This window comes from Lissotriton vulgaris, chromosome 10 (assembly GCF_964263255.1).
Source record: "Lissotriton vulgaris chromosome 10, aLisVul1.2, whole genome shotgun sequence".
NCBI classification, from domain to species: Eukaryota; Metazoa; Chordata; class Amphibia; order Caudata; family Salamandridae; genus Lissotriton; species Lissotriton vulgaris.
This window is the reverse complement of record NC_141698.1, coordinates 705960339-705985662: the sequence shown is the minus strand read 5'-3', so window position 1 is coordinate 705985662 and position 25324 is coordinate 705960339. Positions and strand designations below refer to the sequence as shown.

The 25324-nt window shown below is 41.4% G+C and overlaps 1 protein-coding gene across 7 annotated transcripts in view; it reads right to left on the bottom strand.

The window, feature by feature from the left end:
- PARD3 (par-3 family cell polarity regulator) overlaps positions 1-25324 on the bottom strand; it is a 1412997-nt gene that overhangs the window by 254605 nt on the left and 1133068 nt on the right. For 4 of the 7 annotated variants that reach the window (XM_086941535.1, XM_086941533.1, XM_086941534.1 and 1 more), the window contains one exon: positions 16820-17077. The exons of the other annotated variants lie outside the window; for them this stretch is intronic. In XM_086941535.1, the coding sequence (XP_086797661.1) occupies positions 16820-17077 (258 nt within the window). The remainder of the gene's footprint in view (positions 1-16819; positions 17078-25324) is intronic. 7 annotated transcript variants of the gene reach the window in all.

The following is a 25324-nucleotide window of genomic DNA, read 5'->3' as shown; positions in this document are numbered from 1 at the left end:
CACATCATACAGTGCTATGAACAGCTGTGTTAATATTTGCATATCATAGTTAAAAAACATGCCCATCCTTTTCTCCAACTTTTCCCTTAACATATTTTGCCACAGTGATCGGTGGCTTCGTGTGATAAATCTTAGCAATTCTGCTGGCAAGCAATGCAACAAGAATAAAGCACTGATTCGCACTGGTCAAAATAATGCATGAACCAGTGGTCTTCCTTAAAGCAAGAAGGCACAGGTGACAAGCCAAAACAGCATACTTTACATTTTTTACTGGAAAAAGTTGATCCGTTACAAAAGCTGAAGCCATTTAATAAAAAGTAAAGCCAAATTATTTGACCTCCGCAAAAAAAGAAGAAAAAAAATGCATGTAAACCACAAAGATATCTTTATGGAGTTCAACGTTTATATCCTTTTTCTAGATCTCAATCAATGGAAGGTGGTATCATATGGAACTTGATAATTAGTGAATGGTTGAACTTACAATGTATATATTCATATTCCAATTTAAGTTTTTCAACATTCTGCAAATGATCTTTTCATATTTCAATTATATTTTGCTATAATAAGTAAAGGATCGTTATTTCTGGGGAGTCATATTTCACTTCCCTTCAATGAATTCTATTTTGAGAAACATCGTTAAAATGACAAAATACGCTGAAGTGCCTTACTGAATTCAAACTCTGTTAGATATGATGGTGTGAAGAGAAACTGTACTTTAGCTACCAGCTTAATACAAGTTCAGCTGAAAGACTACTGAAACTAAATGAACAGAAACTAAATGAACAATGCTAAAAACAACCTTTGAACTAGGGATAGTCAAGTTTTCTTCTGCTACTAATAAATACATTTTGAGCAAAAACAATTACTTGACCACACACATACACCCATGTGTATGTGTATTGTAAACAATGCTTAGTTTACAAAAACATAAAAGACAACTGAAAATTAAAGTAGCTTGTTCTTTCCCAATGAAAACAAAGCAATTTTAATCTGGAAACAGTCATTAGCTGTACCTTGAATGAACTTTCATTAACTACCTTGTAATTTTTCTAGGAAGTCAACTTTCCACTTTCTTTCCATACCTTTCCGGTCCATGACAACTATTGTACTGTTTTCATGAAAATGAAAACATATATATATATTTCAAGATGCTAATAAGAAGCAAATTCACGTTTTTTAAGATAATAAAACAGTCATTAAATTCAGTAGGAAGTAGCACTAGATTAAAAGCAGAAAGATAATGTAGATCAATTGATTTCATCAAAAAAGAAAATAATGAATTGAAGGTGATGCACAATATATTTATGTTTATATGTTTAAGGGTGCTTATATAAGGCATAAATAATTGCAAGAAATACAAGACAGATTCATGCCGCAGTCACCCATTAGGCAAAACACCAGTTGTCTTATTTTTGTACGGTGACAGCCTAAAAAGAACCGTTTTGAAATCTGCCTGTACCGATCATTAAAAGCAAGCTTGAACTTAAAACAGAACTCATCAGAACAAACTTTGAATATTTTCCACCAATTCACATAAATTGTCTAGGTTTACAAATTTGGCAACACCACTTTTTTGCTTGTCATTAAAGATCCTCTGTTTTGGTCTAACAGATGAATTTTAGCTAAACAAAAGCATAGTGGGTCCTCTCAAAAGCATTTGGTGTTTGCCATCAAATTCATGCAGATTGATCAGTCAGATCAGTCGTGCACTGAGAAATGTCACTAGCTCAACTCCACCCACTGTGAATGTGGGCATACCATGTGCTGATGCAGTTGACACATGACCGCTCACACCCTTAGAACAGTTGCAAAAGGAGCAGGTGATGTGTAGATGAGAAGGGCAGCACACAGAAGGGGAGAAGTATAGATGGCTAACTCTACGTGGCAAAGTGAATGAGAACAAAGGTATTTGGAACAACACTCACATTTAGATACTCAGACTGACAAGGTGGAAGTGTGAACTGAAAGGTGTGTACCTATCCTGTTGCTATTGCTGTATAGAGAGAATGTGCATACCGAATAACCTAAGTGGCTTCACTCGCATATCAACTTTTTAAACACCGATAAGCTACAACTGGTTCAAACCCACATACCCCTCTATTACTGGCAGTCTTCATTAATGTTGTTACACCCCTTGTCTCCTAAATTCCCAACATAATAGCCAACACAGAGAATTTCCTCTATCTGGTACTCTGTTGTCTTACAACCTCATGTGACAAAGTTGAGGATACATCTGCTCCAGGGATATTCGACGGCCGGCCCCTGTAGCCCCTGCCCGAGGAGGCACATGGACATGTTCCAGACACTAATACAGACGGTCAGAGGGAAACATGTCTGTAGTCTGGAAGGTAGTACCATAGTATTGCTAGGCAACTAGTGTGAAAAATTCTTGAGCACCATGAAAATACATACACATCTGGATGAGCAAAATGGGACACAATGAAGTTGCATTTCATGGTGTCATCAAAGAAAGGGGGCATCATGGGGGTAGGATATGCACGACAGCGGTCATGGATAGAACCAACTTTGTGTGTACCATAAAAATTGTATGCTGGTAGAAGCAGTATTTAACTAGTATGAATGTACTTGAGCTCTGCAGACCCATTGTAGTCTGATGTGCCCGACAGGGTCTGTTCTCCTGTTCATCAACATATCCATCTGAACATGGATCACAGAGCAAAGTGACACTCTTCCAGCAACCTAAGTTCATGTAGCTCTATTACCACATGCAGTGATTCTCCCTTGAGTCCACACCCATATAGTGTATCAGAACGTGCCGCTGTAGTGCTCGTCATTCACAGTCTACACTGCCACTTTTCCTTTTCGTGACTACTGACTATTAAAATGTGACACATTGTGATTCCGGATGGCACCAGTTCTCATTATATTAAACCGCTGGAAGTTGTGGTTGCACTCCCTGACGTTTTCATATCCAAGCATGTTTTTGTTCGATGTGCATAGCCTGGCTGTCTCATTTGATGGTATTTGGTCTTGAACTCTGCACTATGTAATCTTATTTCTGTGTATATGTTGCCATGTGGTCCTTCCAGGGCTCTCTTTGTTTTTCCCTAAATGGTAAACCAACTTTGGATTTGGATGTACTGTAATTTAAAAGTCATGCATCTTATCTCTGGTGAAATCAGGCCTCTAGCCCACTCTCACTTGGCTCCTCCTGCCACTCTTCTTGGGTGATGTTGTCTGTTGGTCAATGTACTGTTGGAGGCAGTGTCACTTACACTGTCCTCTGGTCACGGCAACCAGAGTAATCTCTGCTTGGTGTGGTATGCTGGAGATCTGTACACTCCCAAGGCCCTAGGCTATTAAGCATTCTACCAGCACATTTCAGCATGATGGAAGCATCCGAAAGTTTCACAGATTTCAAGACCTTTCACATTACTTTATTAATTTGTGTAAGAGTTGCACTTACCCTTGGTGGGACCCTACACACTTTTCAGCTGAGCAGCCTGTCAGACGACCCTCCCTTCCAAATAATCCTACACCAAAAACCATTCTCAACACCCATGCGGTTATTGGTAGATGGATCAAGCTCTTCAGTTTGTGAACACCATTTTCATGGCATTATCCTCTTCACTGTAACTAGGCAATCATTACGGAATTCCTATAAGGATATGTTTGACTGAACAGTGCCCTATGCAAAAACATTATGTCCACCATACATGCATAATGAGCCTTCTGGCTTCCTTCGATGCTCTGAGGTAGTCTAATATACCACCTGTGTGAGGACCAAGTGGACTAGGGGGACCAGTCCACATAACCTAAGTATTTTGTCTGTTTTGCTAAACTTTGAATGCAGAAACATTCACTTTGGTCCCCAGTACTCAGGTGGGTGTGGCACAAGCACACTCAAAACAAGCTTCAAGGAAGAGAGGGAGATAAGTCTGGAATCTATCGTACAGAATGGAACAAAAGGTGGCAGGTAAATTTGCACAAGCTGCAGTGCATAATTTGTAAAAAAATAAATAATTGCCAGGGTCTTTCTCTGAAGGCCTCTGCAACCTGCACCACCCATACCCTGCCAACTCTGCCAATGGCAGTACCAACAAAACTCCTACAAGTGGAACAATTCAGACTCTTTCAGGCCACACAAAGATATGATAATGGCATGAGAGGCTGGTATTATTCAATGTATTATTACTTAATAAACACAGTTGTTGTGTTCATCTCAAAATAAAAAAGACAGCGCCACCATCTCTTGGACTGTCACTAGAGCCGGGTCTGACAATTAAGTGACACTGGCGAGCACCGGAAACCACTGGCACAAATTAAGCACTGGCCAGCTGAAGTCTCTACTAGTAAATTCACCACATGAAATTTGCCCAACACTATTTTCATGGACAAGAAAGGCAATGAGCCGCGGACATGGGGATGGGAGCAAAGCAGCGAGCACAGAGAGGGAGACAAAGTGGGATTAGATGCACGTGAGTGAGTATACGTGGGCAACCTCAAGCGAACACAGTGAGAGGTCAGTGAGGAGTGAACAAATATAAGTGAAAATGTACATAAGGAGTGGACATGGGGGAAATGGAGTTACTAGCAATGTAAGTGGGTCCAGGGCAGAGATGAGGAGCAGGTGAAAGGCGGCAAAGTTGCAGTCAACGAGCAGCTGACACCCAACTCACAACTACATACACATACACCCACACTCAGCGGCGGCTGGTCCATCGGGGCGTTTGGGCGCCGCCCCCCCTGTTTTCTCACCGTGCGAGAAGGCAAACAAAGGTAGTTATTATTACCAATGATAATAACTATCATTTGTATCTTCCTTGCCTTCTCGCACGGAAAGCAGAAGTTCCTGCGTGGGCGGTGTTACTCGAGGGCAGGGGGGAGCGGCTTGCCCACTGTTGGTAATACTGTCTGTTTGGGCAGCCTGAGAGGCTACCCAAACAGACAGTATTAACACAGTAGGCAAGCCGCTCCCCCTGCCCTCGAGTAACCCCTCCCACTCTCCCTGTCTCTCTGTATGCTGCCGTGCTGCAGCATACAGAGAGAAATGACGTCAGAAGGGCAGCCGGCCGAACCAATCACAGCGCTGGCTGCTGTGGAGGGGAGGGAGGCTGCCTGCTGCCTTCTGATGACGTCTGGATTCTACAGCGACGGCGCAGTGATTTAAAGACATACTGCGCAGACTCGAGATGTATGCTTCCCGCTCTCGATTTAGGTAGGGACGCCATTAAAGTTCTAGTGCCAGCAGACGCGAACGTCGCAGAAGACAGTGGGCATGCCGCAGCAAGTTTCAAGAAAGGAGCTTGTAGTTGTGCTTAAGCTCCCCAAGGTGCCCCCCTCTGTGTAAGGTAAGAGAGGCATGAGAAGAGAGCTGCAGTGGGACACCCGACTGTAAATGAACTGCCACACTTGGTCCTAACAGTCTTAAACCGTACAGTGTCAAGAAATAAAAGCAGCATTCTTGGAAATCTTAGAAATGAGTTGCGCTACTTGTGCGTGTTGTGAACCTGTGTTCACCAGTACAGGATGTGTTTAGCGCAAAAGACAGTAACAGAGCTGTGCTGGCTCTGCTTATTCTCCATTGTTGAATCTCCTTAATGCACGGTTGTGCAGTAGCAGCCCCCAAATAGCACTTGTAATGCTTGTTTGGGGCCTGGGGTTAGCAGCAGAGAACCGGTGTCAGTGAAAGAGGCGCCAGGCCAAGAGCAGTGCACTCCTGTCTCACACAGTAAACTGTCCATATTTTTCTGATCCTAGAGGCACGGGATGTAAGCTGCATAGCTAAAATGAAAAGATAAAATGGCACAGAATGTATTTACAGTTTAAGAATGGTGGGTGTATCTCTACAAAATATGCAGGAAGTGATGTTTTCTTTGAACAGTTTGGTAATCATTTATACGAAAGTATGAGATCTAAAAATATTGGTTTGGTGTTCCCTAGACCAAGTGCTTTTTCTTTAGTAAGCCCTGGTTACTGATAATGATCCACCACAGGCGGCATTCCTTTCAGACTGCTGACTTATAATGACTCGCCTATCTTGGGGTGCCTCTGACTGTAGGGGAAAAAGCGCGAGCCTCCTATCTGTGAAGCCAACGATGTGGTAGTCAGGAAGGGTGTTGCTGCTCAGTAGAAATCAGGAAAAAGCTGCTCGGAGCCAGCAAAGGCTTTAATTTGTCAAAATATTTGGCATTTCTTGGTGAAAAATATTGTATTCTTTAATCGTTTTTTTTTTTAGAGGAAACTTGAGTGTTACTGACTGAGTTGTGCAATGATATCTTCTTATGAAAAATGCATCATTTTACCCCAATTATTTTTTTCAAAATGTCATGGGGGAATTGCCCCTACTCCACCATGTTGTGTCCCCCACGTTGTGCCCCTCACGCCTCATCACTTTCAAACATCACCAGCCGCCACTGCCCACACTTCAGCCTTTTTGTTACCAATCGTACTCTCTAGTGCATACAAATAAATAGACAAAGGTTAACATACATGTTATCTAACAGCGATGAAAACAGTTTTCTCTTTTATTAACTGTAGACTCCAGAAAGTGTCTGCCCTTCAGAAAAGCACTTCAAAGGCAAACGTTGTCGAGAAAGAAAAAACATACAAATGGTTGCGTGCAGCCAGGTGCGGAACACCGACTCTGGAGCTGCAGCAGAGCCCACAGAATCCCGAAATAACCCCACGAGCTTTCACTCCACATAAAACACAAATAGTCATCTTGACAACAAAAACCGTAACTTCACAGAATTGTTCTGCAATCCTTCCTGCTGACGAAATCGCTTCAGACCTGCACTGGGTATAATAATTGAATTTAGACCAAGCACAACCTTTTGATTTTCATCTCTTTTTAGATGAATCTCGAAAATAATGCACAGGTATGACTCATGACACAGTGTGTTAATATAAACTGCACACATTTCGTCGCACATCAGCACATTATGTACTTTTCAAACACTTAACTTTGGAATGAAATGCTGTTGAACTTGCACTGGGAAACAGGAAATAGGATGTGTTTGTCAACCTTGAAAACAACATTGAACTACCCACTATACCTCGGGCACCTAATTTGCTTCAATCTCTGCTGAACAATAGCCCCCTGACAGCACTTGATATCGCTTCCCGAGGAACAGGATCCAGTTCACGCAGGTCTCCATTTTAAAATGGGCATTTTTCCCTTTAGTGGTATGGCGCATGCAAAAAGCATATGATTATGGTATTTATGATTCCATTAGAGAGTCCCCAGCAAGCCAGGGGAGTGTAGCCTACTATTTCCAGGCTATTTAGGTTTACTGCAGCACAGTGCCCATTTCATTTCAATTATACCAGAGGACAATGCGCACTAGGTGGCAAATGATTACACGGCGACAGCCAGTAAACGGCCATTAAAGCCGCCGCTGGGTGGAATTTTTGGACCGTGGATGCCAGACCCCAGCCACAAATTCAGACTCCATCACTGTGCACGTGAAATTAAGGTTTATCCCTAATTCCCGCGTTCTTGCTCATTGTGCAGAGAAAAAGCAATTGCTCTGTTTTGGCACTCTTTCCTCTCCCACAGGGAAGCAAAAATTGGGTTGGTAAATTTACAAACAATTTTTATCAGATGTTCAAGGACAGCATATTGTGGCTCCCCGAGACACAGGCGGCCAGTTTGCACCTGTACAAAGAATCGATTTTGCTGATAGTCTCCTAAAGTACTTAGGAGACTCAGTCTTGGGGCTCGTGGTACCAGCTGTAAGATTATCAGGACTGGTCTATCGAAAAGCCACGATAGCCGGTCTTGCAAAAAGAAAGTTGCATGGCTAAAATAAATGTAACAAGGAGCCACCTTGTTGATATTAATTACAATTAAGACCATATGACTCCCAGCTAAATCTCGTTCCACTAGTGTTTAATAGAAGGACACTATGAAATCAGGCCAGCCTGCCTCAAAACGATCTACATATTAACACCTCAAATATGGGGTTCAAAACCTTCCCACTACAGGGACCCTTGCAATTCATAAGAGACATTTTAGGCATTATTCCTAGGAATATGATATGCTCTCCAATCTGATCTTCATGTTGCCCTATTTCTCATCAGCTCCCTGAGAAAACGGAAACTAGTAAGTCACAGAAAAGGGCTAGACATTCATATTCAGAAGACCGCGAATCCAACATAAACCAACTAATGGAAAAGTTCACCTCCAACTATCACAACCCAACACACACATATGCAAAGATCTGGTTGATATGTACATGTTTGCTATATTTCCTTTTAAATCTGGGATCTACTGCTACCACAGCTCTGCCTCAGCACATCACACAGTACACAGTCATGGCCAATTGCATGTGCCTATATAACCATGGTAGTTATGCGTACAATATTTCCTCAGAGCAATTTTAGTCTCCTCATCTGGAGTAGAGATTGGAAAGCTACTATCACAAAATATCTTGCTGAAGTACTCCATATTTCTCTTACTATGGAACTCACATAGCAAGCTAACAGGGCAATATCCATACATCACTAATCACCGTTATAGATACTACTGGCATGATTGATCCACACGGTTTGTGTAAAATGCCCTTTAACAAACTAGCATTGGTTAGATCCAACTGTAAACATGCAGGTGATTAAGGGGACCACTGGAAGCAGAGGCTGTGAACATGGGTTTGAAGGAAGTGGCTCCTAAGCAGTACAACAAACACGGTGAGGGAAGAAATAACTGAATGAATCTCTTCCACTGGAAATTGCTCTGGTCACAATGCAGATCATCGGTTTTCACCCACTATGCTCTGTAAACAGAGACATGCCATATGTATTTCAGTTTTGGTTCTACTACTCTAGGAACAGTCCATTCCAAACTGCTATGCATAGAACTCAAGATTGGCTTAGGTCATTGCTCATCACAGTAGAAGTGCAGGAATGTTTAATCTAATCGTCATATTTTGGAATATTCCGTAAACTGTGATGCTAGTGATCTGTAAATACTGCAAACTGTAGCAAACCTCAGGGAAATATCCACCGCAGGGGAACCCCTTGGTATAGAAAAAATATAACGTTTATTACAATTAAAAAAAAATCATAAAAATGTGTTATGTTAAATATTAATGTAAATTACTTATAACTATTTTAAATGTGAATTGATAAAAAAACTCCACCTAGCACAAAATGTGTATATTTATTAAGCAAGAAAAAGTACAAAAGGTATGTATAGAATTCATTTCATTTTATGTTAAAATTACATTTATTTCTAATTTAAAACAGGCTATTCAAATATTTTATAACAATATATTTATTTTTCATTAATTTAAAAAATGCATTTATATTTAAAAAGTCTAAATATGTTAATTTAATGTTTTTATTTGGGGTTTTAAGTCAATTGATTCATTATTTGCAATGGGAGGGCATTGCAGTACCAGTAGTTCAACTGATCCTTTTTGGCTGTATTAACTTCCACTCGTATATTTGTCTCGACCCCCTGCTTCAAGCAGGTACACAAGTCTTCACTTTTCAGTAACTTTATACTCATAAATGGAGAATAGCTAAAAGTAGGAACACTACTCAAAAGTGTAAGAGTACATTTTAACTTGTAACTTACAAGTTGAAGTTACCTTTGTGAAAAACCCCAATATTGTCTGGGAAGTCTCCAAGACATATGTTGGAGAAAGGTACACCCCTTTCCTGATCACAGAGGGTACATTTAAGAGGAAAAGAAAGGACTATAGATTCACATGACATGCAAGAAATGGAGGACAAACTTAATCAGCAAGAATATTAAAAGCAAATCTGTCTCCGTTTTGTAAAGACATTCTAAGATTTAATTTCTGAGATTGTGCTTATCAACGCAGACAACCATGAGGCTAGTATTAAAGACTAAAAATCAAACAATCTGTGAATGTGGAAAAAACATAAGATGAATATCATGCATCATTATATAATTAAAAGCAGGTACCAACTGCTTCTGAGATGAAAGACCTGCTCACCCCCTATGATTGCTAATGGCACATCACAGTATGTCAGACAATTACAGCAAGTAATACATATTTGAAACTAGGAAGGCAGCTGTAGCAGGTTCATCCAGAACTAAACAAATATTTCAATTGTTGCACTGAAGATTTACATGTGCTTAAAACATTCGGAGCATAATTACAAAAGATACACATGTATCTCATTGGTTAGAATCCAGAAACAATTTCATAGGTAATGCAGACTAATCAAAAAGGGCATTTGGTAGCAAGACACATGACAGACTTCACAAAATCTGCTGTGAACACAACTGATACAGTAGCGTCTGACTATCTATACCTGGTGAGCTAAGTCATAGAAGGGGAAATGGTATTTAATACATTAGGAAGTTTCTGTTGTTTGTGTTAGAGATATCTATCTGTAAGGGTATGGATTTGGAGGCTATACATTTTCGGTATAAGGACATAAATAGCTCAAAAGTTATCAACACTGAGATGATATTGCCTATTTAGCTGTTTAATGATGCAAAACAGTTTGTCCATTTTACCTCACATTTTTTCAGTTTATTTACCATTGTGATTTGTGAACATAAAAATAATTCTGAATGTATTTGGCTCTTGGACAAAAAATGCATTTTATGCACATGACTGGAACACTAGACTACTGTATAGTTTCAGCTGACCATAAAATATGGAGTTTGCTCGGGATACACGATTAATATTGAGAAGTTTGATATTGTGACTTGACTTGTAATTTATGTAAAGGAGTTGAGACTACACATTAACTGACACAAACTGGGCTTCTAGAAACACATTATTTGGTTAATATGCATAAAGCAAATAAAGCCGCCCATCATTTATTTTATTTTTTACAACTGAAGACATAGAACATAATTACTATTAAAAATCGGTGTAAACAGGTTTCTAATCTATCACAAGAATTAATACATACGGAAAGGTATACCTTTCCAGATAGTGTAAGACATTCTACCATAACAGCAACGACTTAGCTGAATATGAAGACATATCAGTACTTTTTCTCAGGGGTGCGAAATCAAAGATCACCAGAACTCTCCTGAGAAACCACTAAAATATCTGCAAAGGCATGAACAAGACCATAACTCACGAATCCTGGAGGCCAAACTGTCAATGAACGGTGCTTCTACATATCCATCTCCATAAAAACAAATTTCAATCAACTGGGATAGGTGAGAACATATCTGATTTGAATAAAGGGACTTTCTATGAAGGATACTTAAGATAACCTTGTGAAGATAAGTGTCTTAACAGGACAGAAAGTTCCAAGAAGTGAAATAGGGTCACTGTTATCAGCAGATCCCTTTAGATCATTTAAAAAGCAGCCCTTCTCTAATCCAGCTATCTAGCTACATAAACAAAGTTATGTCCTGATGCTTGAGACGTGCAATGAACAATATCACATGGTTTGCAAAAACAGTGACTGTCTAGCGTCTAACATTCTAGTGAACCTAGGGTCTCTGGGGTTGGTAAATCTCAGCAACAGAGTGCTGGTCGTGGTGGAATGGTCACCAGATTGCTACTTGCTGGGATTCACGTGTTTTATCTCAATCTTTCTTACTGCATTGAATACCATATACAGATATTACTTTCTAGCCAAGGTGTTGACAATCCTTCCAAAGTTCTACAATGCATTATTTTTTTAAATATTGCATTTTGCTCGTCTCCCTATTATGCACATCTTCCAAGTTGCTGACTGCTAACACCGCAATCTCTCGGAGTTAAAATCTACTGTCAAAACCAATCACAAAGTGCTGTACCAATCACTTGCAACTCTTTACAATCAGGCTGGCCGGCATAAAAAGCAAAGTGACAGATTTTTTTCCATGACAGTAATCAAGGACCCATCAGTGTGTAGATGTAATAGCATCACAGCAGGCCATGCTTTTAGCTGTGCAAGCATTGCAGGTTCACATTGTGGGCATTTCTCAGCAGGCCATACAAAATAAAAGTACCTTTTTTGTCAAAAGCACCACACTGAAATGCCCAAAGTACGGCATTTAATGGCTTGCATGGAAATGTAATTGAAAACACTGAGGCGCCTCAATTTTATATCACCAGTTAACATCCTAATACTGCTTTTCAAGATACCCTAAAATTTGATTCCTTCTTCGTATTTTTGAAGAGCAGAGCATGCAGGAAATTATTTACCCATTCAAATTCATACAAGAACAGCAAGACTGCTTGGAAGATGGTTTTGTATGAGAGCCACCCTCTAAAGCGAATCCTCAAGGGAGGGGCAGAAGAGGACAAAATAATGATTTTGGATTTTGCGGCGGATAGTCCTTTGCTGGTATTAAATTGAGCTGGTTATGTTGAAAACTTGCGGGAGCCACTCTTGAGTGGATTCCTGTTGTCCCAAAAACCTATGCAAAAATAACAGTTGATGTGAGCATACCCATCCCGAGTGGGATGGGTATGCTTAGACGTGAGTCCCATGCTCTCCACACCACTGGAGTCAAGCTATCCTGGCTGAAGACGGCTGATAGCCAGAAACCGGTCCTAGGATGCTTGATTAGGGTCCAGGAAATACATGGCTTGGCAGTTCGGGCTGGACTGTTCCCATGAGGCACAGGGTCAAGGCTGATTTGCATATGGCCATGTCTGAACTGGGGTGGTGTGAAGTGCAAAAAAACGATGGATTTAAGCCCAGATCTCTGTACTGGGGTGAATGTATGACATTGTTCTGCATTCTGTCCATCAATTGTTGTCCCAAAAACGTAGGCATAAGGAGTGCTTCCTGGATCTATGCCTTAAGATAACAAACTTCCGTTCAGTCTGTACGAGACCCCTAGGGAAGCAGAGAAATGCCAACTCATTAGTGTTCAGCACCCATTGTGGATTAAAATGAGCTTAGAGTCCTTTCCTCCTGGAGGGTATCTGCAGCAATTGGGAACTTTTTACTCTTCGCACTCGCAACCCCCAGTGTCAATTTCTTCTGCCACTACACAAATGTCTCCCTCATTTTGATTGTGCTTTTCGTTCTGAACTATGGAGATGGTGATTTTTTTAATGGTGCACGTAACCTATAAAGCGCCGAATGACAACAGACAACTGCTTAATGGTGCTATAAGTCTAGCTTATTTAACTTGGCAAGACGACATAATTTAGCAAGAGTGAGGGGACTACCCAAAAGCTTGCCTGTGCATCAGTGGCTCCCACACTGGGATCCCAGGCACAATTCTGATTCTAGCAACATTATCGACTGGATAAAAAGTAGTATTTCTGAGACCAGGAGCCTAAGTCTTCCCAGCGGTCAAAGGGCTGTTGAGACTTTTTATACACTGAGAAATGTACTACACTTTACGAGAATTTGGCAAATACAGAAAAGGCAGAGTGAGAAACTGCAAAAATAGAATTATGTAACTGTAAACCGTTTAAAGTCAATAGCACAAAATTCTACTGCAGTCCGAGGGATCGAGCGTCACCCTGAGGGAGTTTACTTCACAGTGTTAAACAAGTATCTGTGAGAGTTCGGAGAAGAAGACCCTTTGAGTGGGTAAGAGATTCAGATCCCCTGGCTACTTTCTCAATGCAAGGACCATTTTCACTTCCAGTGTGGGGATCGATAATGCATTCAACCTACAGCGCCCTTCAGAATGAATCACCACTGTGACTTGTTAGCATGATTGTGTTTGCATTCAGCAAAAATCCTACTTACTGAAGAACTAAATTAGGATGTTAACAGCTCACCATTATTGGAGAAAAATGTGGGAAGGCTTATGCAAGTGAAGCTCCAAAACACTTATGGGGCTTTAATCCCCTCTATTTATTGGCTTGGACCACCTTCAAATGGTCAAAGCTCATACTTGAACAAGATGGAGAGCTCTGAAAATACAATATATTACATTGTATCTTTTCCCTTTTATCCAACTGCTTCTTTCTAAAGATTACTTCTCAGAGCATAAATCATTCTGCATGTTTTAACTAACAAAATATCCAACACATTGTAATATCTACCAAGAACAACTGTCTTTCTAACTTCATAACTTTGGACAATAGAAAACAGCGGATGGCTTCTTTTAGAAATGTATCTTCCCACGCCCTCTATACACCAAACGCCACAACAGGTACAGTTTTCACTTACACTGATTAAATTTAGCCATTTCAATGGTAATGAAGCTACATCAAGGCCAATTGGAATTGCACAGTAATGGAGCAGCAAATTATGTGGCAAGGTTGGCTAAATTATGTGGCAAAAAAGGCAATAATGAGTAAAATATTGTACTTTCTATAGCAATAATAATTTGCTAATTTGACATTTTAACAAACATTCATACTGTCTGAGCAGACGCTGCACCTCATTAGCATCAGGTAAGAGCTTAATAAAGAAGTTCTCACCTGAAAAGTGACCATTTAAACCGTAAAAAAGTTTGCGGAACAATGTGATGCACTTTTTTAAAGTGACTTTTGATCTATTTGAGCTAGAAACAAAATGTACTTTGTTGAGACCTGTAAATTATGTAGCACACTGTGAATTATGTGGCAAATGCATTAGATTCATAATCATGGGCTAAACACTGCAGTTGCAGAATTGCAGAATTCTAGTGGCCCCTCCTAGCGTGTACCGGTATATTACCCGCCTCAGAATGCACTTTAATTATAAGTTTAATATTCAGAAATGTATTACACGGATGCTGCTGCATGCATGCATATGCAACTTGTAAAAATCCGAAGAGGAGGCTAACGATATAAACTACAGTATACGGAAAAGATAAACTAGGAAAAATGTTCAGCAATCTATCTAGCGAACCTTAAAGAGCTGGTCAGTCCAACAGTGCGTAAGGGTCTGAGACTAGGGTTTTTTAGTCAGGTTCAAGAAAAGGGCGCACAGCTAAGTATTAGCGCAAAAATATTGGGCGATTCTAGTGACCTGTGAGGTGCAAAGAGTGTGAGGGGATGAGCCCTGTAACTCCTCAATGTAGTGTCAGCCCAGGCTAACACTGCGTATAGTAAAAGACAAAAACCTATGCCCACTAAGAAATAAACAGTAGTGTCAATGTAGACATACGAGACAATGGAGACAAAGCCGTTCATTTGCAAACAAATAATTAGTTTTCTTGGAATCAGTCGTCGGAAAAGGTGTCTTTAATGTTCAAGAGAAACCAGCCGACACGTGTTTCGTCGCGTAAGCGACAGTCTTCCCGCGACTCCTCAGGGCTAAGGAAAATTGAAGTATCGTAGGGAGAGTCGCTCCGTCTGTGATACTTCCGACCCGACAGGGCCCTTGACTGTTTGACACTTTGGTGGTGGATGGAGAATTCTATTTAAGTGTTGTATCCGTAGTACGAGATATAACAAGGTGAATCACTACTGTGGGACACTCCAAGGCGTGGTGGATGTAGGATTGTACACATTTTGAACAAATGGAAAAGTGTGTCTCCACGGAGTATCGGGCAGTGAAGTTCAATCGCGCCTTGGAGTGTTCCACATGAGTGATTCACCTTGTTATGTCCAACAGTGCAGACTTAATGTAGACAAGGGTTTTACTAGATTAGCGTGCATTGCCTTTGGTAAACTTGTTACTATAAAAGAGTATCCTCACAAAAAACAGTATCAACCCTGAAACTCAAATTTATAAATTTCATTTTGGACCAGGCCCTCAATAAATTTGTCACGATTTCTGAGAATTTTACATGAATACTCTGCACACCCCACTTATGAGACATAGCATTCTTAGAGAAAAGGGTGGCAAATTCGGATAACATTAACGCAAAAGTGCTCGCAAAGAAGGGTTTCCGGTGCAGTGCAGAGTTCAAAACTGAGAAGCAACTTCTGAAAAACTTTGCATATTCCATTAAGACGCCGCCAATATTTTACTAATATAAAATTAATCTATATCCCTACCCCCAGAATTTGTAACAATTTGCAGAAGCAATGATCATTTCATCAAGAGATTAAAAAGTGCATGCCATGCCAAATCGACAAACTCTATAAAAGGCAGATTTGTGTAAAATGTTCATACTTTTATTTAAACAAAATGCAATAAATGTTTTATAAGACAAGAAGGCTACAGAAAAAGCACACCGTCCACGCAGCCTATTTTTTTAAATTGTGATAACATCTACAAAAGCTGAGAATTAATTTTGCTTTTCATTTTTCCTCATGGTTTCCAGTCTGTCATCGCATGCAATGAGGCACAACTGAAATGCTACCCCTGGAGCCAGCCTGAGGGGTATTTGCAGCAGTTCTAAATCGCCCAATGTAGGGTAACAACAAGAGCAAAAGGCCAGAATCATAATCCTCCCTTTATCAAGGACCAAGTTAAATTCCACTTACAAATCCAGTAGTAGCTTTAGAGGGTTCCAGCCCAACTGTCCTACAGTAACATGGACAGTGAAAAGGGACTCTGAATGGCAGCTGAATTTGCACACCACTATTCCCTTTTCAATTGAAATGCGAAGGGTGGTAAATCCGACTGCATAAAGAGCTCCAAAAATACAGCCAGCGTGACAAATGAAACAAAAAAAGAAGGCAACGCAAGTACCATAATTATTTTACGATGTTTTAAATTGCTCTTCCCGACTCTAAATACACCATTTTTCAGTACCTCCAATTATTAAATTAGCAATTTTTCACTTTTAATCTCCATTTTTTTCATGGCAGTGACTATACTGTGGGTCTTAAGCAATTTACGCAATAATATATAATCCATTAAACTCATTAGCAATGTGATCTCAACATCGGTTTCTCATCCAATTATCTTTAGATTTGTGTGAGCTACAAAGTCTTCAATTAAAAGCTTGTCTTAAGAGCCAAGGAGGCGCCTCAGTACAGCTTCTTCTTACAGCTCGCAGGCCCTGAGTCCATCACAGACAGCAATGACAGTTCATCTGAGGGTAAAAAAGTGCTGATTCTTATGTGGTGCCTACCTGTCTACAGGTGAAGGCTTTGCATTCCGTGGTTTCTTTACTTGGGCATACAAAGCCTCCACTGTCCTGCCTTCTCTGGGACTTTGAGGTCTGCTGTTCAAAGTTCCTGTCCCGCTGGATTGCGAAGGGTCATAGGATGAAATCCCAGCATACATAGGGTCATCGTCGGATGCGTACGCCCGATTGTAATCCTGAATTTCCGCATAGTCTCGTTCGCGGGCTTGCTTTTCACGCAGTTCTCGCGTCTTTGCTTGAATTCTGCAGAATGAACGCATTGTTGAATTTAAACAATTGTTTGTACTAAACATTTATTTATTCTCTGTTTTATAGAACAATCACCCATTGTATGGCTCATAATTACTGCATAGGGGCTAACATGCTCAAACAACTTTAACACATGTTGATCAATTTCAAGTTATTTGGGGAAGATGTTGACACTGCTGCTTCCTGCTTTCAACCATGGCCACTATGACCCAATCCATGTAGAGATTATTAGACCAATTTAGTAACTATTCTCAAGGACTCATATGTTGTAGTAAGATTGTTTCTTCCATGGACGCTTAAAGGAAAGCCTAGCCCACTCCCATATTGAAGTAACGACTACTGAGGCTTAGTTATTATAGTGCAGTTATGTACATGATTGCATGTGTGAATGCATTAAGGAAAAGCAAACTACACTAAAAAGCAGACAGAAAAAACAAACGAAAACCTTGCTTTTAAGTGTCTTCCTAAATCAAACCCGATCCATTTCTGTCATTAATACAACTGGCAGAAATATTTCTACACCTCTGAAAAAACATCTTATAAACTCTTTTGCCAGCTTGTTGCAATTACATATTCATAACACACCCGCAACATTTGCTGTGTTATGGTCTCTTTGACATACAGTGTTTGAATTGATTGCAACAATGAGTTTAAGCACCTTGATAACCCATGTACATGATGTTTGCGTTATATTAAAAAGGAAACGTATTAAAAATGTAAATGTGCAGGAACTAAAACACCTATCCAAAATCACCTTGAATTGAAAACGTCTGTAAAGCAAAATACTGCACTATCCTCCACTCCAGGGGTCTCACATAGTAAGTAAGACAGTAATAATTAATAATCACCTCTGCATGTTCATTTGTGTTTGCTTTATGACGGGCTTAGGCATCCAAAAATCATACTCTTCCTAAGCAAAAAAGCCAATAATCATCAACTGAAATGTTGTTGTGACAGCAAACTAAATACATCAAAGAACACATACCAAGTCTCAATTACAGGGTACACATCATGTTGCATCTGCTGTCAAACAAAACTGATTTTTGAAGCTCACCAGCAAAGCATATAAGGCACATAAATTGGATAAAGTAAGTATACAAGGTAACTATGCATAAAACGCCATAGGTTTTATGGAAAAGCCATTCAAGCAATGGCAAAATAAGAAATACACAAAAACATTGGTTGAGAGGGGCTTACCCTAAAGTCCGCTATCTTTCTGTATTTCCTAGGTAGCGTCTATACAAAGACCTTAAAAAAGGCAATAAATTAAAGCCTGCACAGGACCCCCAGATATCTCAAAGACTTCTCTCAATGATCTCCTGTAGGCCTCCTCATCCTTGGAACCTACGTTCCCTGTTCTGACTAACCTATGAGCGCCCCACGGCAGGAGTCGCAGAACCAGAAAGTAAACAAAATTACCAAGAAAAGGTATGTTTGTTTTCATTACAGTTACATTACAGTTGGGAAGAGGAGTTGGCCTAACCGCTAGGGCGGCCGACGATCGAATCTGGGGAACTGGGTTCGAGTCTGGGCAATGACGCTGAACATCCTGTGGTTCTGGACAAATCAATTAATCTCCCTGTGCCTAACAAAAATGAAAGTGTCCTCATGTATTTTATTATATTGTATTGTAATTGCATTTATATAGCGCTTACTACCCCTGAAGAGGCGTCAAAGCGCTTTTTTGGCGAGTAGCACGCTACTCCGTGACCCATAGTGTTGAATTAGTGTAGTGAAACATGCAAGTACATTTTAAGTGTTGGATAGGTTAGTCAGTTAATTGGATTTGGAATGATAGCAGAAGGATAGAGGAGGACAATGGTTTGTATTTATATAGCGCTTGTTGACGCACGCTATTCAGGAAGCCTACAAAGGATTAGTGGTGAATTAATGTGGTGAAATATGAAGTAATTTCAGTGGTGGATATTAGTCAGTTACTTGGAGTGAGAAGGATAGAGGACGGATAAAAGGGGAAGAAAGATTTGCATTCATATAGCACTTGTTACCCCTGATGGGCGTTGAAGCGCTTTTCTGGCGAGTAGCATGCCACTCCGGAACCCATAAAGGATTACTGTGAAAATTAGTATAATAAAAAAAATATGAAGTAATTTGAGCAGTGGATATGTTATTCAGTTATTTGGGTAGTATATTAGTATAGTTTAGTTCAATAAGATTTTATTGAATTTTTGACAATGGAGAAGTACATAAATACATACAGAAAAGTGAAGAAAGAATTCATTAAAATACAAAGAAGCGAAAGTTTAGTATAGTTTAATATGTAATTTGAGAAGTGAACATGTTAGTCTGTTAATTTCGATTGAAAAGGATAGTGGAGGGATAAAAGAGTGAATAATTTTTTTTTTTTGGTCTTGGCAGTAGTAGGAGGCTTTTGGATGAGTAAAAAAGAGTTTTGGAGGGCAGGACTGAGAGGGATGAGTTTAGAAAGGTTTGTTTTAGGGGATCGGTATAGTAAAAGAGGAGTCAGATGATGCAAGGAGGGGTAGAGTAGGAGATATATTGTGATTTCCTAGCGCTAGGCCACATACCACCACTCACCGCCCTCTAATGTAATGCTAGGGCATCCCAGAACATACATGATAGTTAACAGAGTAGAAAATGTTGATATCTGTGGCAAACTCCTGTTTGTTTCTGTTAGGGAATCAAAAAGAGCTAGCAGAACTCTTGCCCTTGTCACCTAAATAAAATCAACAGGTGATTCACCACCCAGTACCTACATCTTATTCAAATCATATGGTGCCACACAACTACAACACACACTTGTACAAAACATAGCCGCACATCACCTACATTCTTCCACATCCTTTGTACACCACACACCACCTATTCACTAGCAAACTCAATGTACCTGATTCTCATCAATTTTCACTCTCCAATGTAACTCCATAGCCCATATCAAACATATCCATACCAGTCACAGAAATCAAACTAAACATCACTTTCTCCCTTAAATTGGACACACACTACTCTATAAAACAACTCAGGGAAAACAGGTGGTACTTTCATCATTGCTCATAGAAGCCTCTGCACATAAACAACAATAATCATTGGCAACCCCCACTTTAAAAGCTCTTAAGAAACCTCACAATGGCACTCTCTCTCCTCTTCAATCTTGTCATCTGGCCATTTAGCTTAAACAAAACCCACATTGAAAATATTTCATAGTTCATAACCTCTAACTGCATTTACAACTCAAACAGCAATAGCACCCTCCTTACAGACATGTTTCTAGTGACTCCCACAGCCAGACTATGTAGGAACCCTCAAGATCTTCTTGCCTCCATAGAATTCACCCACACACTCCAATTGATGCAGAAGATCCCAGCATCTGGGCCATTCCCACTTTAACTGTCTGTGTGTCACTTCCCTGGACTAGTCAGATCAGTCTTACATACCTTTCCACATCAAGGGGATTTAAAAAATGTCAACATATATGTGACTTCGAAGGATGGACGGTGGAGGTGGATACGCCGGGGCCAGAACGCTTTCCTGCTCACCTTTCTTCCTGTCCCGTTCTTTATTCACAGAACGTGCCGTCAGAACACTGTCTCTTTAATCTGGGTCACGTGACTGCGTTGGGTGACTGGCTCAGATTTTAAAACGTAGAAACCAAAGAAGGGTCGTTCTCGTTTCGAGTCCTGGAAGAGGAGAACCGAGGATTCTAGGAAGATGGCCGCCGCGTTCAGACCTTGGTCGTCAGGCCCCAGCTGGGAGAATGGAGAACCATCTCGGCAGACGTAGATCCCCATCCGGAAGTAGGAGCCCGACGCTCGGGAGCCGAAGGAGGAGAGACAGACGGGACGCCGGACCCTATCTGGCAACACGAGGAAGCCAGCCACGGCCCATGAGGGTCATAGCTTGACAAGGTAAGGGGAAACCTTGGGGCAGTGTGAGGGTGAGAGTCATAGGGGAGGCAGTATAGTTGAGACGGCAGGTTGAAAGGCTACACTACGCCAAGAGCACTTACTGCTACTACCGCTATTGCTTTACTGGTGACGGTACTGAGTGTTAACCGCTGACACTCCCCCCTGCAACCCACGCAGAGATACCAAGATAAGGTCATTACCCTTACCAGGTGTTTTCTTTTTGTTTTCTCCCCCCTACATGTTTCACTGGGTCTCAACGAGGCACTCAATCAAAGCCTGAAAGAAGAAGAAGGCGGAATCCCCTTTTCCGCTATTCTCAGAGGGTAGAGAAAAAAAGACAACCAGGAGCTGGCCCACAATTCCTTGTTTCAATTCAAAATAAAACAACCCATAGTGAACGCGTAACTGTTTGTCCTGGTCTGCTTCTCCACAGCGCCACAATATACCACTGAAAATAATTTGAAGATGCTTCAGAAAACCTCTGGTGGGTACATCGCATCAAGCACTCCTTTCACTTCTAGATATACAAGACAGGGTAAAGACACACTCTTACAAACACTTACCAAGACATTATGTCCCCCACCTACCCTACATGCTTGCCTCAGAAGCAAATGTTCTGCTCCCTGTAGATGCCATAAATGAACTCCATAAATAAAGATACGGAAACAAGAGCATCCATGGTGAAAGTACCATGCACACTGAGTCCTCTTTGCTCTGAAATGACCAAGCAGTAAAAATAACATAGATCAAACAAAAGACACTTCTGTGTGAAAGCTGCTACAAGCAAAAAATGAAACAGTCATTTTGGCTGCCTGCCATTGCATATTTGTATAACATTTATGACTATAATGTAGCTGAGATATTGTCTTGTGGGCAGAACTGGACTATACAAAGATAAAGGATGTACTTGAACTTCACATATCAAGTGAGGAAGGTTTCCTAGTACCGCATGAAAGGCTGTTTATGTAGCGCACCATTCAAGGTACTTTACGCAGCCCAGATAAAACACCTACACAGCAGCAGAGAAAAGGGGCATAGGTATTGCCTTACTGATCACAGTGGTTTTGGCTGTAGGTCAAGTGGTGTGTAAAGGAAACCGTGAAAGAGGGCTGAGACAGAGGCAGCTGTGAGGTGAGGCAGGTATGCATGCCTCCCAGGGTGGGTTTTATTTTGTTCCTGAACTGCAGGCAGGAGAGCCCTAGCTTATTCCAGAGTTTGGGTATGGATGCTGAGATGGGATGTTTCCTCTTTCTTTCTTTATGGCCTTCTTCAAGATAAACATCAGCTTTTGTTAAGGATCCTTTAAATGATGAAACCACCTGTGAAACAACTCAAGCTAAAACAACTTAAGTGCCAACCCTATCTTTTTACTGCAAAACATGCACAATAACTTGCACATCTACTAGACCTTGCCAGCACCCCCAACTCCCTCAACGCCGGCGCATATAAAGATGAGATTCTCTTTCACAATTATCAAAGCACGCCCCCAAAGAATTCTAAACTTTCTGGTGCATTGTCAGCCCTTCACTCCTCACTGGCACATTCCACTCCACATTGAATAATGGACAAGTTATAACTCACTTACAACCCAAAACTCAACTGTATCAAGACAACCTACCCAGCTATGCTCAATCACAGAATCTCACATCCATGGGAACAACTACGGAAAAGAATTAAAGCAACCCTAACAATGAGGAATCCTCCTTTCTCCACCCACCCTTATCAGAGAAGGCTACCTTCCTGGTGGTGTATCATGCCCGCTAGCTAATGGATAAACGGCACACCACCACCAGCCACCCTCGACTCGTCAGTAGCATTCAATGTTGTGTTCCCTGCAGCAGCAGAATTGATTAAATGACAGAAGAAAATCAAGCACATTACTCCCGCCTTAAGAGAACTACAACAGATTTCCATACAAGTATGCAAACAATCAACATACATGCCAATAGACCCGATTTAGGTGGTAACCTCCCGCATTTTGAAGCAAAAAATTGCCTTATTTTGGCTGTCTCTCTCCTGAAATTGCCTCAGCTTCAGTAGAAGTCAATGAGAGAAATTATGTTTTTTAAAATCTTCCCCTTACCACATTTAATGATGGCATGCATGAATCAAGACCAACTTCATGATCTATAAGCCAGCTATCTAAACTAAATCAGGTGATCATGCAGAATAATTGAAAATACTGAGTTGTCTCCCAGCACAAATAGCCATAATTGTCAAAACTAAAAGTGTAAATATAAGAAAACAAAAGAACCCAAGGACATTCCCTGTCGCTAGTCAACCCCTCTCTGGTTGTTGGTCACCGTGCATCAGACTACCCCCTTCATCTCCGAAATTCACCAGTTCAAACCCCAGCAATTGATTCTATTTCTGCCCAAAACCAACCGAATGCCTTCAGACACAAGCATAAAATCACTATTACTATGCAATATGTCAGGTTGCCCCTTTCGGCTAGCAATGCACTCTCTGAACACGCCTCGAATACTGTACATAAAAAAATAATATACACTGTGTAAAACAAGATTGTTTTCAGAAACGTGAAACTACAAGCAAAGGATGCAAAATGCTTTTGGCAAAAATGTCAGGAATTACAGAAAGGGGCTAAGGATGTGATCGGGCATCTTCCCAACTCTGCTTCTGTCAAATAGGCCTTACTGTTCCTGTAGGGCTTAAGTGGAGCTTTTGACCATGTTATCCTTTATTAAATGCCCAAGGCTCGGCTTAGAAACATTCGGTCAGCCCCCTTAAATATCGGCGCTCCGAGTACCAAGCCTGCGTAGTCATGAGTCCAGCTCATGTTTTTAATCAAGTATCACACACTCACACTGCCTGTCCCTTAATCTCACTACTGCTTTATCCCTCTGTGACAGTTTCCCCGTATTTCTCTTCCTGCCTCTTCCCCTAGTGTGTTTTCCCTCTCTTGCTCTTAGTCCATTTCACATAAGGAAAAAGAAGTGTCGGTCCTAAAAAATGAGTGCCAGTGGACGACCACCGGCAACCAGCTGCTGAAATTAAGCACGGGCATTCGCCACACTGTTCAATTAACCCAACAGCAGTTCTGATGTAATTACATACTCTATGTATTATCATGAGCGACAGAACAGAGAATCATATATAGAAGCGATAATTTACCAACACTTGTGTATATACTCGGCAGGTAAGCAGATTAAAACCGAGAGGGGCTTGTACACTGACACAACTGTTGGACTCATTGGGGTAGCCAAACTGATGAACAAAGTTTTATTCTTCAGAGCCTGTTTGAGGGTATATACTGTTTGACACGACAAACAATGACCCTGACCATTATCTGGCCTAATTACTCAGGCATGCCTACCTAAGAGTGTGGGGTAATCATGAGAGACAACCAGGAACAATACTAGGATTTTCTGCAGTTAAGATGAAATACAAAATGGTGCCTTGCCACTGGTGCTCAAAGGCTTTGACACCCTAACCATTGATAGGGCACTGGGAAGTTCTGCTCTGAAGGCAACTACTAGTGTGTGGTCAGCTGTGGTAGATCACACATTGATTCTTGAAGAGAGAAGTTTCGCTAGATTACTAGTCAGGAACTGGCATGGTTTTTTAGGTCTCGCCTGTCGATGCGCATGCGCATCGAGCAAGCGAGACTATGGGGGCTTATCCACTCTTTGTCCAACTTGCAAGGAATCGTGGCGATTCCTTGCAGTGCCCGTGACTTTTAAGCTCAATGCGCATGCGCATTGAGCTTAAAAGCGCGTGCACATGCCCCCAGCTGTATTTTCCCTCAGGGCGCACTCCTCCCACACCCCCGCTCCGCCCCCCCCCCTGCCCGCCGTGTCGCATTTCTCCTCCCCCTCCCCTCCGTCTTGTCTCTTCACTTCGCCGTGCCTACCCTACTCTCCTCCCCCCTCCTCCTCCTACTCTCCTCCCCCTCCTCCTCCTACTCTCCTCCCCCTCCTCCTCCTACTCTCCTCCCCACTCTCTCTCTCTCCCAGCACTCTTCTACAGTCTTTCCGCTGCAACCTTCCATCGAATCTCTTCCTCCTACTGCTCCCAATACTACCTTAACTGTTCTTCTCTTCACTCCTAACACCGTCCTTCTTATGTTCGTAAACCACCCGCTCCTCAGGTTGCCCCGTCCGCCTTGATCTCGGAGCCGATCCTTCTCCTTCCCTCCCCCGATTATGTTTCTCCTTCGTGTCGCCCCGGTGTTTACCTTCTTAGGCTCGCCGTCACCGGTCAGTCTTGCCTGCAGCTTCTCTACCGTTTCCAGCACCCCCACGGCCGCCATCTTTAACTCTGGCAGGGCCTTAACAGGAAGTGACTTCCAATAATCCCACCCCCATCGCTCTGACCAAGGGCGCCATCTTTCTTATGG